At 38.5% G+C, this 17,095-nt stretch overlaps 1 protein-coding gene across 2 annotated transcripts in view; it reads right to left on the reverse strand.

Annotated features, from left to right (window-relative positions):
* amotl1 (angiomotin like 1) overlaps positions 1 to 13,962 on the reverse strand; it is a 118,749-nt gene extending 104,787 nt beyond the window's left edge. Inside the window, exons 1-3 of one of the 2 annotated variants that reach the window (XM_069890802.1) lie at positions 13,865 to 13,962; positions 10,119 to 10,241; positions 4,417 to 4,467 (exon numbers count right to left, since the gene is read on the reverse strand). In XM_069890802.1, coding sequence (XP_069746903.1) covers positions 4,417 to 4,467; positions 10,119 to 10,218 — 151 coding nt within the window. In that variant the 5' untranslated portion in view covers positions 10,219 to 10,241; positions 13,865 to 13,962. The remainder of the gene's footprint in view (positions 1 to 4,416; positions 4,468 to 10,118; positions 10,242 to 13,864) is intronic. The other variant, XM_069890803.1, reaches the window with a different exon arrangement.
* Between the last annotated feature and the right edge of the window lie 3,133 nt (positions 13,963 to 17,095).

The following is a 17,095-nucleotide window of genomic DNA, read 5'->3' on the forward strand; positions in this document are numbered from 1 at the left end:
AAATGAAGGACTTTGAAAGTTAGGGCAACTGCAAGTTTCCCACGAAGTTCCTTAAAATATCTGGGTGATAAATTTGGTCTTGAATGTTTGTCAGTCTTCATTGTTATGTTTCTTGTATTAATTCAGCAAGACTGTTTTGATTCAATGTCAGTTTCCTTGGAATGGCTGGCATTGCTGCCGTCTTCCTCTGCAGCAAATACTCAATACAAATACCGTATATTTTGGCGTATAAGTAGACATGCATTTTTAGCCTTATTTTAAGGGTTTTATGGTATATCCAGTGTATAATTCAACCTCCGTTTTCTGGCTGCCTGAGGTGCCCCATTGACTGGTGTACAAGTCGACCCCCCAAAAGATCATGATGCCGGAGATGTTTCGCTGACTGACATATATGTTGACCCCCAAAGAATGTGTGGGTTGATCTGCTGGTTGTTGGCTGGAAGTGATTGTTATCGTGGAGGATCCATTGACCCAACGCAACTTGCAACCAAAGTATGAGGTGAGTTTTAAGTTGAAAGTAATGGAAATGGCCAAGAAAACCAACACTTCGCTGCTGCAAGAAAAACAAAATTGATATATATGAGAAGTTGGTAAGAGATTGGAGGAAGAAAGAAGACACTTTAAGAAAAATACCAAAAAGGCAATGCTTGTTGAGAACAGGAATCACTCTTGGTCAGAGTTTGATAATCACATTGAAGAATGGGTACATGAACAGAAACAAGATTGCAAAATGTGGCATTTTTACACAGAAACTTTGGAATTATTAGCATACTTACCTCTGGTGTGTCCTGATATGATCGTCTACACAGGGACACTTTTCGGGCACTTTTACACAGCCTTCCTTCCTGTGTTGTAGAGTTTGTCAGAGGGGGAAATGCCGTATTAATTAGGACTGTTTCTTATGGAGCGGCTGTGGTCATTTTACACTGCAGCCGCTCCGTAAAAATGTGTAGGGGTCCCAGCGGAAAAATTACAGGATGGAATTTACATAATAAATTCCATCTTAACATTTTTAGAAGAGCAGAAAATTTCAGGAAAAAGTGTAAAAGTGCCTATAGTCACCCGAAATAAAATAAGAACATTAGCACTGCAGTGGGCAAAGTTGTATCAATAAGATTTTGAGGCTACTGTTGGCTGATGCAACCATTTCATAAACAGGAAAAATCTGGTATTACAACAAAATTGCACAGAAACTATCAAAAGATCCTGATCATAAAGTTATGTTTTCACCAGTTTATTATAATTAACTGGTAGAAACATCATTTTGCATTTGCAAATATCAGAGTTATGGACAACAATTAAACCCCCATGAATTTCAACATGATAGGCAATAGAACAGTGGATGGAACAGAAAGGTGTTAAATCTGTGCAGACCAGAAATACAGATCATGAAAGGACCAGGTTTACCGTGGTGTTATTGTGCATGGCCGACGGGACGAAGTTAAAATCCATGCTAATTTTCAAACACAAAATTAAGCAAAAAATAAAATTTCCTGAAGGTATTTTTGTACATTTCAATGAAAAAGGATGGATGGATGAAAATAATGTAAAACTATGGATAGACAATATGTATAGACAGACAATTTATGTAGCCACTTCACTGAGAAGATTAAAAATAGATTAGTGCTACATAATACTCATATGGTGGTTATCTCAGATGGTTTGACATCTATATTGCAACCTTTTGATGTCTGCTTGAACAACCCATTCAAAGACCATGTGCGCATGGAATGGAATACATGGATGTCAAGTGCAGAAATGTCATTTACAAAAGGGGAGGGGGCAATTTGTCCTGCATTGCTTGATGTGCTGTGTAACTTTGTGCTCGAGACATGGGACAAAGTTAAAGTAGAAACTGATAAAATTGTTTAAGAAGTGTAGTATCTCTTGAGCAATTGATGGCACAGAAGATGATTTATTGTGGGACATTGATGATGAAGCTGAAACTGTCTCATCAGGTATAGACTAGGACCTGATGACTGTTTCAACAGTGAGAGTATGGATGTGCTTGCTGCCATCTTTGGCTCAGACAATGATAGCAAGAGCGATTTTGCAGGGTTCTAAATGTGTTATTTTCAGATAATGATATTGATATCGAAAGGTATTAATTGTCCTGTTGTTTTCAATAAAAATCTCAATGAAAATCTGTCACAGTCAGTTTTGGTTTGCTTTTCAAGGATTGACTTGTATGTCGAGTTGGTTTCTCATGGGTTGAATTAACACCAAATCAGCATGGATTGGATTTTGAGCTGAATTTAAGGTCTCAAAAGTATATCTGGCGTATAAGTCGACTTCTTTTTTTCCCCCGAAAGATTTTTTGGGTTTCACGACTCGACTTGTATACTGAAATATAGGGTAGTTCTTCCTCAGAATTGTGATTTTTTTTTTTTTTCTTTCTTATTTCAATTTAAAATACAATTTATTATTTTTCAAAGAGCCAAGATTGTTCTGATCATCTTCTTTTACATTTAGTAAATGTTTTTTTAAAAAAAATTGTGCCTGTCGTTAACTATGACAGGCAGAAGGGAAATGAGGTGTCAGGAGAGATATCCATATTTGATCACAAAGCCAGATTGAGCAGGTAAGGTAATTGAGTAAGATGTACTTTATTAAAATAAATGAGTATGGGAGGGTGTTCAAGAGTGTTGTATTTACCCATCAATCACAGCTATTAGAAACATGAAGTTACACAGCTCTGAAACAAGCCCTTCAGTACAACTTGTTCATGCTGGCCAAGTTTCCTACCTGAGCAGCACCTGCATTCAGCCCATATCCATCTTAATTATTCATATTCTTGTACCTGTTTAAATGTCTTTTAAACTTTATAATTGTATCCACCTCTACCACTTCCTTTGGCAGTTCATTTCTTGTACTACCATCTAGGAGGGAAAAAGGTGACCTTCCATTCTCCTTTAAACCTTTCCCTTGTTCCTTTAACCTATGCACTGTTTTAAAATCCCTTACTCTGTGGAAATGCCTCTGACCTCCACTTTATACATGCCCTCATGACTTTGTAAACAAGCACTCCAGAGAATAAAGTTCAGTTTCAAGTTTATCGTCATTTGTTTGAAGGTGATGCAGTGATAGGATGATTTTGCAATTGTTGCTGTTGTAAGACACAGTTCAAAAGTGCAGTGTGACTGAGAAAGGTCAGTTGCTACGGAGCAAAGGCAATGTAATTTTACTATTTTGGGATTCATTTATCTTGGGCGGACATGCCAAAATTTCCTCAGCTTTCTGAGGAGATAGAGATGCTGCTGTGCTTTCTTGGCCATTGCATCAGCATGGCTAGATGAGGTCAAATCACTGGAGATGTTTACCTTGATTTGCAACATGTAAAAAATCACTGATACACAATTTACACTTTGTGATTGGTTAGGAGGATAATGGAACACTGAAGAGAGTGAACTTCCATAGGGATTCTCTAAATTATCCAAAGCAGAAGACCCACAAAAACCTTTTTGTGAATACAATTGCAGTTGATTTTTCATGGTTCTTGCAGATTCCTTGAAGTGTATCAGATACTGAGAAAAGCCCACCCACGTAAGCTAGTTAGTTTACTGGAGGAGGGGGAAACTATCTCATCTTAGCTTGTCAAGTATTGATGGGTGCAGAGTTATAAAAAATTTTGATTTCCAACTGTTTGATCAGTTTCTAATTTCTGTGTCAGGCATGCGAAGCACTCAGAGTCTGTGATCATTTTGTTTTCACTTCTTGAGCAGTCCCCTTTTCAACAGGGTGTCTGTTGGTAGTAACCTTGATTTTCACCATGGACAAATATTCCATTGAAAATGAACTTTCCTGCTTTTTTTTTCTTTGCCAACCACAAAATTCTATAGTCACTTTCTATGAAGAATGATCAGCCATTATATACCCTTTATAAATTTGTGTCGACACTTGATGGCTGAAAGCACTTAATGTGTTTGGTTATTGCAACATTTTAAAATTGAAATAAGGTGATTAAAAATAATAGGAAGGTTTATGAAAAGCACTTTGTTGCCAGGACAAATGCTAGATTTAAATAATACAACCTATTTATGGCAATAATAAAAACAAATTTCTTTTATAAATATGATCATTGAAAGTAAGAAAAGGCTGTTGGGATAATCTTGCATTCAACAGATAAAGATGTCACTGCCTGGAAAAATAATTTTTAAAATTGTTGGAAAAGTAGTTTGTACAAGTGTATGACAACATCCTAATGATAAAATAAATATAACAATTTATTGAATATATCCAGTGCATATTATTGATTGAATTATTTATTGAGATGTGCAATACAATTAAAAAAAAACTTGGGTGTTGATTTATTTCACAGTAATGGTTGTTAAGAATTGAGTTAGAATCATTGCTGTCTGATCATTTGTGCATCAAAATTAATTATTAACTTTTATACCAAATTAAATAACATCTTACCCATTTGTTTGCTTTCCATTGGAGGATGTATCACATTTGATGGGGCACTTTCTGTGTAAAATAAATATTTCTTGTTAGGTTTTCTTCCCAAAATGTTGTACTACCCTGATAAAGCAAAAACAACTGTATTCCATCAAATATAAATAATTCCTCAGAACATGCTGTATTTGGGTGTTTTTTTTTTCCTTCTTCTGAAGCAGTGGCTTGAGGTCCAAGTAGATTTGGTTTCACTCACTTTTGTGTTAGCTCTGAGATAGCTAATGAGGCCAAGGTGGGAATTGTGAACTCTTCTGGAGAGAGCACAGACTGATGAAAATCTCAACAATTTGTTATTTCAAAGTATATTTATGAAATTTCACCATTGTTGGCACAACTTTTATCTTTGAGTACTTTGGGTTTTGGTGAGATTGTGAACACTAATTCTTAGCATTCTATCACTTTCAAAAGAATATTGTAAAGGAGAATGCTTGTCCAATAATGCAAGTAAGCTGAGTGTGAGTAAAATAACAAAGTTGCACTTTAGAGCATTTGTGATGCTGAGAATGCATTGAATGACACATAAGTGAGTTGGCCACAGTGCAGTTTAAGGGCCTAAGGAAAGATAGGGCATGGGTGTGATAGTACAGACCTATCACCAATGTATATAGTTACAGTATCTAGAGTATAATGACTGTGCTTACAGCGATTGGCTGAGAGCTTAGCCACGCCTACTGTCTGGGCCTTAAAGGGTTATATCCCTAGCCAGGTCGGATCATTCCGGACTGGTCGGCCACCTGTGAAGAGCTCCTGTCTTTTGCTAATAAAAGCCTTGGTTTGGATCAACAAGTCTTTGATTCTTTTGACGAGCTCTACAATGGGTGAATAACAAGTAGAGCAGTGGCAGGAAGATAGTCACCTCCTTCCAAAATGGTACTACTTTGGATATTCATCAGGAGAAGGCAACAGTAACCAAAATTATGGCACTATGAATGGCTCTGCTGCACGGGAGGGCAGGAAAGAGTTGCAGTAGGAGGGGATTCCACAGTAAGAGAAATAGACAGGAGGTTCTGTGGCCACATTCCAGGTGCAAGGATTGGAGATGTCTTGGAGTGGCTGCAGGGCATTCTAAAAGGAAAGGGTGAACAGCTGGTTGTCGTGTATTTAGGGACCAATGATGTAGCTTTTTTTTTAAAAGTAAAGCAGAATAAGGTCATACAAGCTCTATTGACAGAGCCAAAAGACCATTTAAACAGTAGGATTTCAAGGGTAATAATCTAAATATTACTACCTATGCTATGTGCTGGTCAGAGTAGGACTAGAAGAACAGTTAGGATAAATATTTACCTGTGGTGCAGGAGGGAGAGTTTCAGATTCCGGGGCATTGGAACCAGTTCTGGGAGGTAGGGAAAGTATGCACCTAGGAAGACCAGGATCCATGACCCAGGGATAGTGTTGTTGGGGAGGATTTAACTAATACTGCAGGGTAATGGGAATCCATGCAGAAAGACAGAGGGAATCAATGCAGAGACCAAAGCAAAAGCTAGAAAAGAATGGAATGATATAATGGTCATTACAGAAATGTTGCAGGTGTAGGTAATTGAGTATTAAATTTATATTTTTTTGCTAATTTAGAGATATAGCATGGAAACAAGCCATTTTGGCCCACAAACCCTTGCCATCCAATTACAACCAATTGACATACAACTCCTGGCATACTTTTGAACATGGGAGGAAACCGGAGCCCCTGGGGAAAACCCATAGAGAAATGGGAAGAACGTGCAAACTCTTTACAGACTGCACAGGATTCAAATCCTGGTCCCAATCACTGGCACTGTAAAAGTGTTGCACTAACTGCTGTGCCAATCGTGCCGCCCAGATATTCCAATAGTATCATGTAATATGAAAAGATGGACAGGAAGGAAAGGGACGTGATGGTAATTAAGGATAAAATTATGGTGATAGTGAGAAACAACATAAGATCTAAGGAGGAGAATGTTGAAACCCATTGGGTAGCGATTATGAAAATTAAAGGGAAATCGGATGGCATTGTCTATAGGCCAGCAAATAATTATATTACAGTGGCACAGACAATAAACCAAGAAACATCTGATGCATGTCAGAATGGAGTTGTCATGAGAGACTTTAACTTGTGCAAATCAAGTTGTTCAGAGTAATTTTGAGGAAGACTTGTAGAATGCAGCTGTGATAATCTTTCTGAAACAAGGATATGGCAGATGGAGTAGAATTTTGTTAAATGTGAGGCCATCCATTTTGGAAGGGAAAGTGGGAAATCAGATTATTTAAAACATGCAAGATTGCAGCATGTTGTTACGCAGAGGACATGTTTGAATCACAAAATGTTTGAATCAAGCGCAACAGGTAATTAAGAAGGCAAATGGAATGTTGACCTTCATTGCTGGAGGGATTGAATTTAAGAGCAGGAAGGTTCTGGTACAACTGTACAGGGAACTGGTGAGGCTGTACCTGGAGTATTGTGTGCAGTTCTGGTCTCCCTATTTCAGAAAAGTATGTACTAGTTTTGGAGGCAGTGCAGAGGAGGTTTATCAGTTTGATTCCAGGGGTGAGGGTGTTAGCTGATGAGGAGAGATTGAATCACATGTGAGTATACAAGTTGTAACTCAGAAGATTGGGAGGGAATCTTACAGGAACATATAAAATTATGGAAAGGATAGACAAGATTAATGCAGGAAATTTGTTTCCACTGGTAGGTGTGTGATAGTACAGACCTATCACCAATGTATATAGTCACAGTATCTAGAGTGTAATGACCGTGCTTACAGCGATTGGCTGAGAGCTAAGCCATGCCTACTGTCTGGTCCTTAAAGGGTTGTGTCCCTAGCCAGGTCGGATCATTCCGGTCTGGTCGGCCACCTGTGGAGAGCTCCTGTCCTTTGCTAATAAAAGCCTTGGTTTGGATCAACAAGTCTTTGGTTCTTTCGACGAGCTCCACAAGGTGGGACTAGAACTGGACAACATAGCCTCAAGATCTGAAGGAGTTGATTTGGGATGGAAATGAAAAGAAACTGGTTTTCCCAGAGAGCAGTAAATCTCTGGTGCTCTTTGCCACAAGAAGCATTTGGGGCTACCTCATGAAATATATTTAAGACATGCCCACGTTCCACATTTTCAGATGTCACAGTAGGAGGCAATTCAGCCCACTGAATGCTTGCCAGCTCTCAGAGCAATCTTACTCTCCAATAATTTTCCCTGTTACCTATTCTCTTCACATTTTTGACAATTCTATCACCCTAGGGCAATTTGCAGTTGATAGGCAGATCCTCCCACATTATGACAATAGATAATAGCTGATGGAGTAGGTCATTTGGCCCTTTGACCCAGCACTGCCATTGACTGTGATCATGGCTGATCATCCACAGACACTATGCCGTTGCTGCCTTCTCCCCATATCCCTTGACTTTGTTATCTTTAAGAGCTCGATCTAACTCTTCCTTGACAGCATCCAGAGGATTGGCCTCCACTGCCTTCTGAGGCAGAGCATTCCACAAATCCACAACTCTGGGTGAAAAAGTTTTTTCCTCAACTCTGTTCTAAATGGCCTGCCCCTTATTCTTAAACTGTGGCCTCTGGTTCTGGACTCCCCCAGCATCTGGAACATGTTTCCTGCCTCTAGTATGTTCAATCCCTATGTTTCAATCAGATCACCTCTCATCCTTCTAAATTCCAGTGAATACAAGCCCAGTCGCACCAATCTTTCAACATATGACAGTCCCCCCATTCCGGGAATTAACCTCGTAAACCTATGCTGCATTCCCTCAATAGCAAGAAATTCTCTCAAATTTGGAGACGAAGACTGTACACAATAATCCAGGTGTGGTCTCACCAGGGCCCTGTACAACTGCAGAAAATCCTCTTTGCTCCTATACTCAACTCCCCTTGTTGTGAAGGCCAAATGCCATTAGCTTTCATCACTGCCTGCTGTATGCTTACTTTCAGCGACTGATGAACAAGGACACCTAGATCTTGTTAAACTTTCCTTTTTCCTAATTTGACACCTTCAGATACTAATCTGCCTTTCTATTCTTGCCACCAAAGTGGAAAACCTCCCATTTATCCACATTAAATTGCATCTGCCATGCATCTGCTCACTTTCCCAACCTGTCCAAGTCACCCTGCATTCTCATAACATCCTCCTTATATTTCACACTGCCATCCAGCTTTGTGTAATCTGCAAATTTGCTAATGCTACTTTCAATCCTTTCATCTAATTCATTAATGTACATTGTAAATAGCTGCGGTCCCAGCACTGAACCTTGCGATAACCCACTAGTCACTGCCTGCCATTCTGAAAGAGACGCACTAATCCCTACTCTTTGTTTCCCGTCTTACAACCAATTTTGTATCCATGTCAGTACCCTACCTCTAATACCACGTGCTCTAATTTTGCCCACCAATCTCCTGTGTAGGACCTTATCAAAGGCTTTCTGAAAGTCCAGGTACACTACATCACTACATCCACTGGCTCTCCTTGTCCATTTTCATAGTTACATCCTCAAAAAATTCCAAAAGATTAGTCAAGCATGATTTCCCCTTTGTAAATACATGCTGACTTGGACAAATCCTGTTACTGCTTTCCAAATGTTCTGCTATTTCATCTTTTATAATTGATTCCAGCAACTTCCCCACCACTGGTGTCAGCTAACCAGTCTATAATTCCCTGCTTTCTCGCTCCCTCCTTTCTTAAATAGTGGGATAACATTAACTATGCTCCAATCCACAGGAATGGATCCTAAATCTATAGAACATTGGAGCTACCTGATTGAGTACCATGCAATGCAAACCATCAGGCCCTGGGGATTTACCAGCCTTCAGTCCCCTCAGTCTACCCAACACCATTTTCTGCCTAATGTGAATTTCTTTCAGTTCCTCTGTTACCCTAGGTCCACTATCCATTATTACATCTAGGAAATTATTTGTGTCTTCCCTAGTGAAGACAAATCCAAAGTACTGTTCAATTCATCTGCCATGTCCTTGTTTCCCTTAAGAATTTCACCCATTTCTGTCTTCAAGGGCCCAATTTTGATCTTAACTATTTTTTTCTTCTTCACATACATAGAGAAGCTTTTACTATCCTTTAAATTCTTGGCTAACTTACCTTCATACCTTGTCTTTCCTCCCCATATTGCCTTTTTTGTTATCTTCTGTTGCTCTTTAAAAGTTTTCAAATGCTCTGGCTTCCCGTTCTCTTTACTATGTTATACTACTTCTCTTTTATTTTTATACTGTCCTTGACTTCTGTTGTCAGACCCTTACTCCCCTTAGAATCTTTCTTCATCTTTGGAATGAACTGATCCTGCACCTTTTGTACCTGGGATGTAGGTTAATTGGGTGTAAATTGGGCAGCGTGGACTCGTGGGCCAAAATAACCTGTTACTGTAGTATATGTCTAAAAATGGTCTGATTCTATAAATGGCTGATTCATACACATCCTGTATTTATGCATATGTGGGAGAGTGATATGATGGATGGGAATGGATTTGCTGGGGCCTGCAGGGTTGCCAGCATCTCTTGCCAAGTGGAAATGGGCATTTCCATATGCTTTCTCTCCACACCTATGCTCTTAATATGTAGACACACCATTAAATTATTATCAGTTGATTATATCTTAATCTTCATACTCTGTACTGCAATAGCCATTTAAAATCATGTAATTAAAAAACTTAGATCATGATTTAAATATTTACCTTCACTTTTACTTTTTAGAATATCACCAATATGGTGGACTCCAACGTGTGATAACCAGTTGGTCAAAGATGTGGAGGCCCAGTTTTCATAGGGATCCATGGCAATAAATAGTTAAAAGTGAACTGCAATACAATATTAACACAAGCTGGCATTAATCCTATATGATTCAATGGTCTTCCTGTATTCTTTTGTCAAATAATTTCTTGTACTGTTATTTTTCTTTCATAAATAATATGCCTTTGTTTGGATGGGTCATTTTTTTTGTCCTTTTTATCTTTTTTATAATGTTTTTTGAATCTCTGACTACTTTAGTCACTTTTGCGAACTTCAGGAATATCCAGTGCAAAGATACACAAAACCATAACTCTCAGCACGGTTGATACAAATCACAATTCTGTCGACATTGAGATGCTGGTTTTGAAGTCGAGATCATTTTATTTTTGAGTGGAGATCATCAAGTCAAATCTTCTTTACTGTCAGACTGCAGTAAAGAGAACCAAATTAGATAGGAATTATTCTGCAGTAACAACAAGACTTGCTTCTTCAGACTGGCAGAAATGTTAATCTGGAACTTGGCATATCTGGAAAATAATTGTTTTAGACATACAGTACAGTAACAGGCCATTTGGCCCTCAAACCTGTGCTGCCCCAATTTACACCAAATTAACCTACAACCCTGGTACATTTTTAACGGGAGGAAACTGAAGCCCCTGGGGAAAACCCACGCAGACACAGGGAAAACATACAAACTTACAGACAGCGCAAGATTCGAACCTAGGTCCCAATCACAGGTGCTGTAAAGGCGTTGCCCTAACTGCTATGCCAATTATCCTGCCTTAGCAGCTCGAGATACAAATCTAAAATAGGTGTAGATCAGCTCTTTATAATGTAGCCCATGCTTTCAATGCATTTCATTAACTCAAGGAAACAATGAGGCATTCATCTCAGTTAAAATTATAATTGATGTAATGTTCAGATATAAAGACCTTCAGATAAAAATATCTCAGTTGAAATATTTGATTCATTAAGGATTTATTTTTACTAAATATAATCAGTTTACAAAATGACCTGACTTGCCAAATTCATGGTTCTTGTTTTACACAAGAACATAAGAAGTAAGCGAAACAGTAAGCCATTTGGCATATCAAGCCTGCTTTGCCATTCAATGAGATCATGGCTGATCTGGCTGTGGATTCCACTCCACCCACTCATCCATTAGTTCCCTTATTATTAATATCTGTGTATCTGTGTCTTAACTGCCTTTAGTGAGGCAGCCTTCTTTGGGCAGAGAATTCAACAGATTCACTACTTGCTGGGAGAAGCAGTTCCTCCTTATCTCTGTCGTAAGTCTCCTCCCCTGAATCTTGAACCTATATCCACTACTTTTAGTCTCACCTGGCAGTGGGAACAATCTCCCTTCTTCTGTCATATCTATTCATAATTTATATGTTTCTATAAGATCCCTCTTCTAAACTTGAGTGAGTAATCTCTCCTGGTATGATAACCTCATTTCCAGAATCCATCTAGTGAACCTCTTCTACACCACCTTCAAAGCCAGTGTATCCTTTCTCAAGTAAGCAGGCAAGAATTGTACAGAGTACTTCAGTCTCACAAATATCCTGTTCTTCAATTCAATCCCTCTTGCAACAAAGGCCAACATCTAATTTGTCTTCTCGATTACTATTTTTTTTGTGGGGAGGCATGTTAGCGTAGTAGTTAGCACAATGGGTGTTACACCACATCCGATCACTGGCACTGTTCGAATCTTGCGCTGTTTATAAGAATTTTGTATATTCTCTCCATGTCTGCATGGGTTTCCTCTGGGTACTCCGATTTCCTCCCACCATTCAAGACTGAATATGATATATGCATCCTCCCTGGTCACACGATGTGGATGTCCAAGAAGGGTCATGGGGATAATCTTGGAAATTATAGATCAGTTGAACTACTAAATAAATATGATCTTGCATTCTAACTGCATCACACCAAGAAAGACAAATTCGTAAATTTTCTAAATAGTGGGATGCATAGAACTTCATAAAGGCAAGATCTGTCTATCCATCTGCACAGATAACAGTCATCAAATAGTAAATACATTAACAATATTCAGAAAGGCTAATTGAAAGTTGTCCTTTAATTCAGGAAATATAATTGAAAGTGAAAAAAAATGATGCCCTGAGCCTTAGTCATATTCCACCTAAAAATACTGCATATATATTTTAAAGAGTGTATTTTATAAAGGATGTATTGCTCATGTACTGTCATATCTATTCATAATTTATATGTTTCTATAAGATCCCTCTTCTAAACTTGAGTGAGTAATCTCTCCTAGTATGATTACCTCATTTCTAGAATCCATCTGTTGAACCTCTTCTACACCACCTTCAAAGCCAGTGTATCCTTTCTCAAGTAAGCAGGCAAGAATTGTACAGAGTACTTCAGCCTCACAAATATCCTGTTCTTCAATTCAATCCATCTTGCAACAAAGGCCAACATCCAATTTGCCTTCTTGATTAGTATTTTTTTTGTGGGGAGGCATGTTGAATAAGAAGCCATTTGGCATATCAAGCCTGCTTTGTCAAAACTTGCTAAAAAAATTCTCATCGTGAGATGATGTACAGAAACAGAGTTAACATTTTGATCATCACCAACCATTTCTGTCTCCATATATGGTGTCCAAATTGCTTTATATTTCCAGCATACTCTGTTTTATTTCAAGTTTCCAACATCTGAATAATTTTGATATTCACCAGAACAATAGGTACTTCAAAAGGTTTACTCATAAGAACAGTTTACAAATGATCTGGTTTAGGTTGACTTGAGGTTAGAAGGCGAAGAGGCTATTACAGAGATTTAAATTATACAGTCAAGTAGATATTAAGAAAATATTTACTTTGATTGGAGATTTCAAATGAATTGGCATTATACAAAATTAAAGAGGGGCCAACAGTGAGTGAAATCAGAAAACTTTTTTGATACGAAGAATAGTAAATATTTGGAATTCTCATTTCCAAGAGACTGGATAAAAATCCTATTTTCATTCCATTGTGGCTGAACTACATTATACTTTATTTGATGCAGTAATACTGAGGTTTCACCTCCTGTGAATAAATTTGAGTGCTGGTACGATGCTTAATTAATTCATGACTTTCAACGGACAGATAATTTCTCAAATGATGACAGATCCCAGAAGTGCTACAAAGGCCATGAAATACCATTAATGATGAAATTGGTGCATTGTGGCAGAGATTGAAAAATTGGGTGTTGCTCCGCATTCCATTGTTTATAAGCTAAGAAAGAATTCTAAGTTTACATTAAAAAACTATAATAATTAAATCATTGATAGAATTATTAAAACGATGCAAGCATTAGAACAAATTACTTTTTTATTATAAAATGATTATATTTTCCACTGGAGGCAGCCATGATTTAAAAAAAAAGCCCAAATATTTAATGTAACAAATATTAAGCAAATACATACTGCAGTTTCACATCTCAATAACAACACATTCCAATGAAAGTAACCTTAAATATCCAACATTATTAAGAGATGTGTTCATCTTCTTAAACTTTTAAACCAGAATTGATAAAGTTCTCTCAGAAACCAAGGCGACAGTGCTTGTTTTACAATCAGACATCACGTTTCATACACTCAGTTGTTTTCTTTGTTCTCAAATCGTGCCATAACAAGAACTCCACTAGCATCAAACATCCAAAAGTACAAATTCCATCTTCAGTTTCTTACCTTGTAAGAAGGAAATATAAAGACTTCAGTGATGCAGTTTTACAAGATTTTCTGTGCACTCCACATCATTTAAAAGTAATGAACTCACAGCTTGAAGAACAGATTATGAGTCAACTAAAAGCCGTTCCTTCTGAGAGAGGAATGCAGCTATGTCTGGACTTGTGCTGGTCAGGTGTGTTGGTTGAACTTGTCTTTAGATGGAAGCATTACTGCGCACTTAAACTGATGATTAGATTGCTAAACACATTCTTTCAAGTGATGAATGGATTACATGATATGTGAAGGTGAGAATTAAAACTTACTTTAAAAACAGTCTTAAAGAAAAAGCTGTGCTTTGGTCTTCTCCAGAACATTAAAGGTTTCCATTCTCTCAATTGATGTAAGGTTGTTATTTTAACGAAAACACAGATGTATCATAAACAAAAAAATATATTTTTTAAAGTCTCACAACAGCCTTGAAATTATGTTGAACTGTAGCATGAGCTTCTTCTCCAGGCACTTACATATGTTTGAACATGTTGGGTAATTCAAGTGGAATGGGTGGTTCAAACTAGAAGCCTTAGCCAAAGATTTATTATCATTTGGCTGCTGCCCTACGCTACATATGAGTAATTATGAATCCATAATTATAATTTTCTGTTTTAACATTGTTTAAATGGTAATTGGCAGTAGAACCTGTGGACCTGTGCCATGTGTAAAAATCTTTTATTATTTTGCTTTGTACTTTTCAAAGCAGATAACATCACAGCAAACTGCAATAAATGGGGATTGATATTCCCTTCAAACTCATATGGAGAAAGACATTATATATTGATAAGTATGAACAATTCCCTCAGAAATACAGGCACAAACTAATGGAACCTGCAAGTGTTAAGACTTCAAAAATTTTGAGGCAGAATTCAAAAGCTGAAAAAATCATGTTCAATACCAGACATGCAGAAATCCTATCCCACAGGTGCATTTGGCACATACACTTCAGTGTTAATGCAGAGACCGAAGAAGACTAGAAGGTCTGTAACAGTGGGTGCCAAAGGCCATGCTGTTTAGAAACATAGAAGATAGGAGCAGGAATAGGTCATTCGACCCTTCGAGCCTGCTCTGCCATTCAACGAGATCATGGCTGATCTTAAAGTTCAGTACCCCGTCCCTGCCTTCTCTCCGTAACCTTTAATACCCTTAAACTGAAGAAATATATCTAATTCCCTCTTAAATATATTTAATGAACCTGCCTCTACTGCCCTCTGTGGCCATGAATTCCACAGATTCACCACCCTCTGGGTCAAGAAATTCCTCCTCATCTCGGTCCTAAATGGTTTGCCTATTATCCTCAAACCATGGCCCCGGGTTCTGGATTTTCCCATCATTGGAAACATCCCATCTGCATCCATTCTGTCCAGTCCTGCCAGAATTTTATATGTCTCTATGAGATCCCCTCTCAATCTTCTAAACTCCAGCGAGTACAATCCCAATTTGCGCAATCTTTCCTCATGTCATTCCTGCCATTCCAGGTATCAGCCTGGTGAACCACCTCTGCACTCCCTTCATTGCAAGAACATCCTTCCTTAGATAAGGTGACGAAAACTGCACACAATACTCCAGGTGGGGTCTCACCAAGGCCCTGTACAGCTGCAGTAAGGTATCCTTGTTCCTATACTCAAACCCTCTTGATATTGAAGGCCAACATACCATTTGCCTTTTTAACCGCCTGCTGTACCTGGATGCTCGCCTTCAGAGACTGGTGCACAAGAAACCCTAGGTCTTTCTGCACTTCCCCATCTCCAAATCTATTGCCATTCAAATAGTAATCTGCCCTCTGGTTTGTATTACCAAAGTGGATAACCTCACATTTATCCACATTGTAGTGCATTTGCCATGTATCTGCCCAGTCCCTCAATTTATCCAAATCACACTGGAGCTTCCTGACCCCCTCTTCCGTGCACACAACCACTCCTAGCTTAGTGTCATCTGCAAATTTGGAGATATTACATCCAATCCCCTCATCCAGATCATTAATGTAAATTGTGAACAGCTGGGGTCCCAGTACAGATCCCTGTGGTACCCCACTGGTCACCGCCTGCCCCTCAGAAAATGAGCCATTTATCCCAACTCTCTGTCTTCTACTTGCCAGCCAGTTCTCAATCCACATCAATACTTTGCCTCCAATCCCATGAGCCTTGATTTTGGAAGCCAGTCGTTTATGCGGGACCTTATCGAAGGCCTTTTGGAAGTCCAGGTACACCACATCCACTGGCTCTCCCCCATCTATTTTACCTGTCACCATCTCAAAGAATTCCAATAGATTTGTCAAGCACGATTTACCTTTTGTAAATCCATGTTGACTCCGTCCAATCCCTTCTCTGCTAGTCATATGCTCCGCTATTACATCCTTAATAATGGATTCCATCATTTTGCCCACTACTGATGTAAGGTTCACCGGCCGATAATTCCCCGCTTTTTCTCTACCCCCCTTTTTAAATAGTGGGATAACATTAGTTACCCTCCAATCCATGGGTACTGATCCTGAGTCTATCGAGTTCTGGAAAATAATTCTTAAAGCATCTGCTATCTGAATGGCCACTTCCTTAAGTACCCTAGGATGTAGATTATCAGGCCCTTGGGATTTATCTGCCTTCAATCCCATCAATTTCCCCAAGACCATGTCCTTAGATACTGATTTCTTTCAGTTCCTCCCTTGCATTAGTCTCTATGTTTCCCAACATCCTTGGGAGGTTATTTGTATCCTCTCTTGTAAAAACAGAACTAAAGTAAGAATTTAATTGGTCTGCCATTTCCTTATTCCCCATTATATATTCCCCTGATTCCGACTGCAAAGGACCTACTCTGGATTTCACCAGTCTTTTCCTCTTGACATAGTTATAAAAGCTTTTGCATTTGGTTTTTATATTTGCCGCAAGCTTATTTTCGTAATTTATTTTTGCTCTCTTGATTAATCCCTTTGTCCTCCTTTGCTGCATCTTGAACTGCTCCCAGTCTTCGGTTGCGGTACTTTTTTTGGCCAATTGATATGCTCTCTCTTTGGACCCAATGCTGTCTCTAATTTCCCTTGTTATCCGCGGTTGAGTCACCTTTTTTGGTTTATTTTTATGCCAAATAATTGGAATGTCCAATTATAATGTCTTGTTATCATATGACTTGTACATTTTGCATCCAACTATTCTATCCTGGAGTGGTAACCCCATCATTGGTGTATTACCAATTAGAGTATTATCA

The sequence above is a fragment of the Narcine bancroftii genome, chromosome 7 (assembly GCF_036971445.1).
Source record: "Narcine bancroftii isolate sNarBan1 chromosome 7, sNarBan1.hap1, whole genome shotgun sequence".
Taxonomy (NCBI): domain Eukaryota; kingdom Metazoa; phylum Chordata; class Chondrichthyes; order Torpediniformes; family Narcinidae; genus Narcine; species Narcine bancroftii.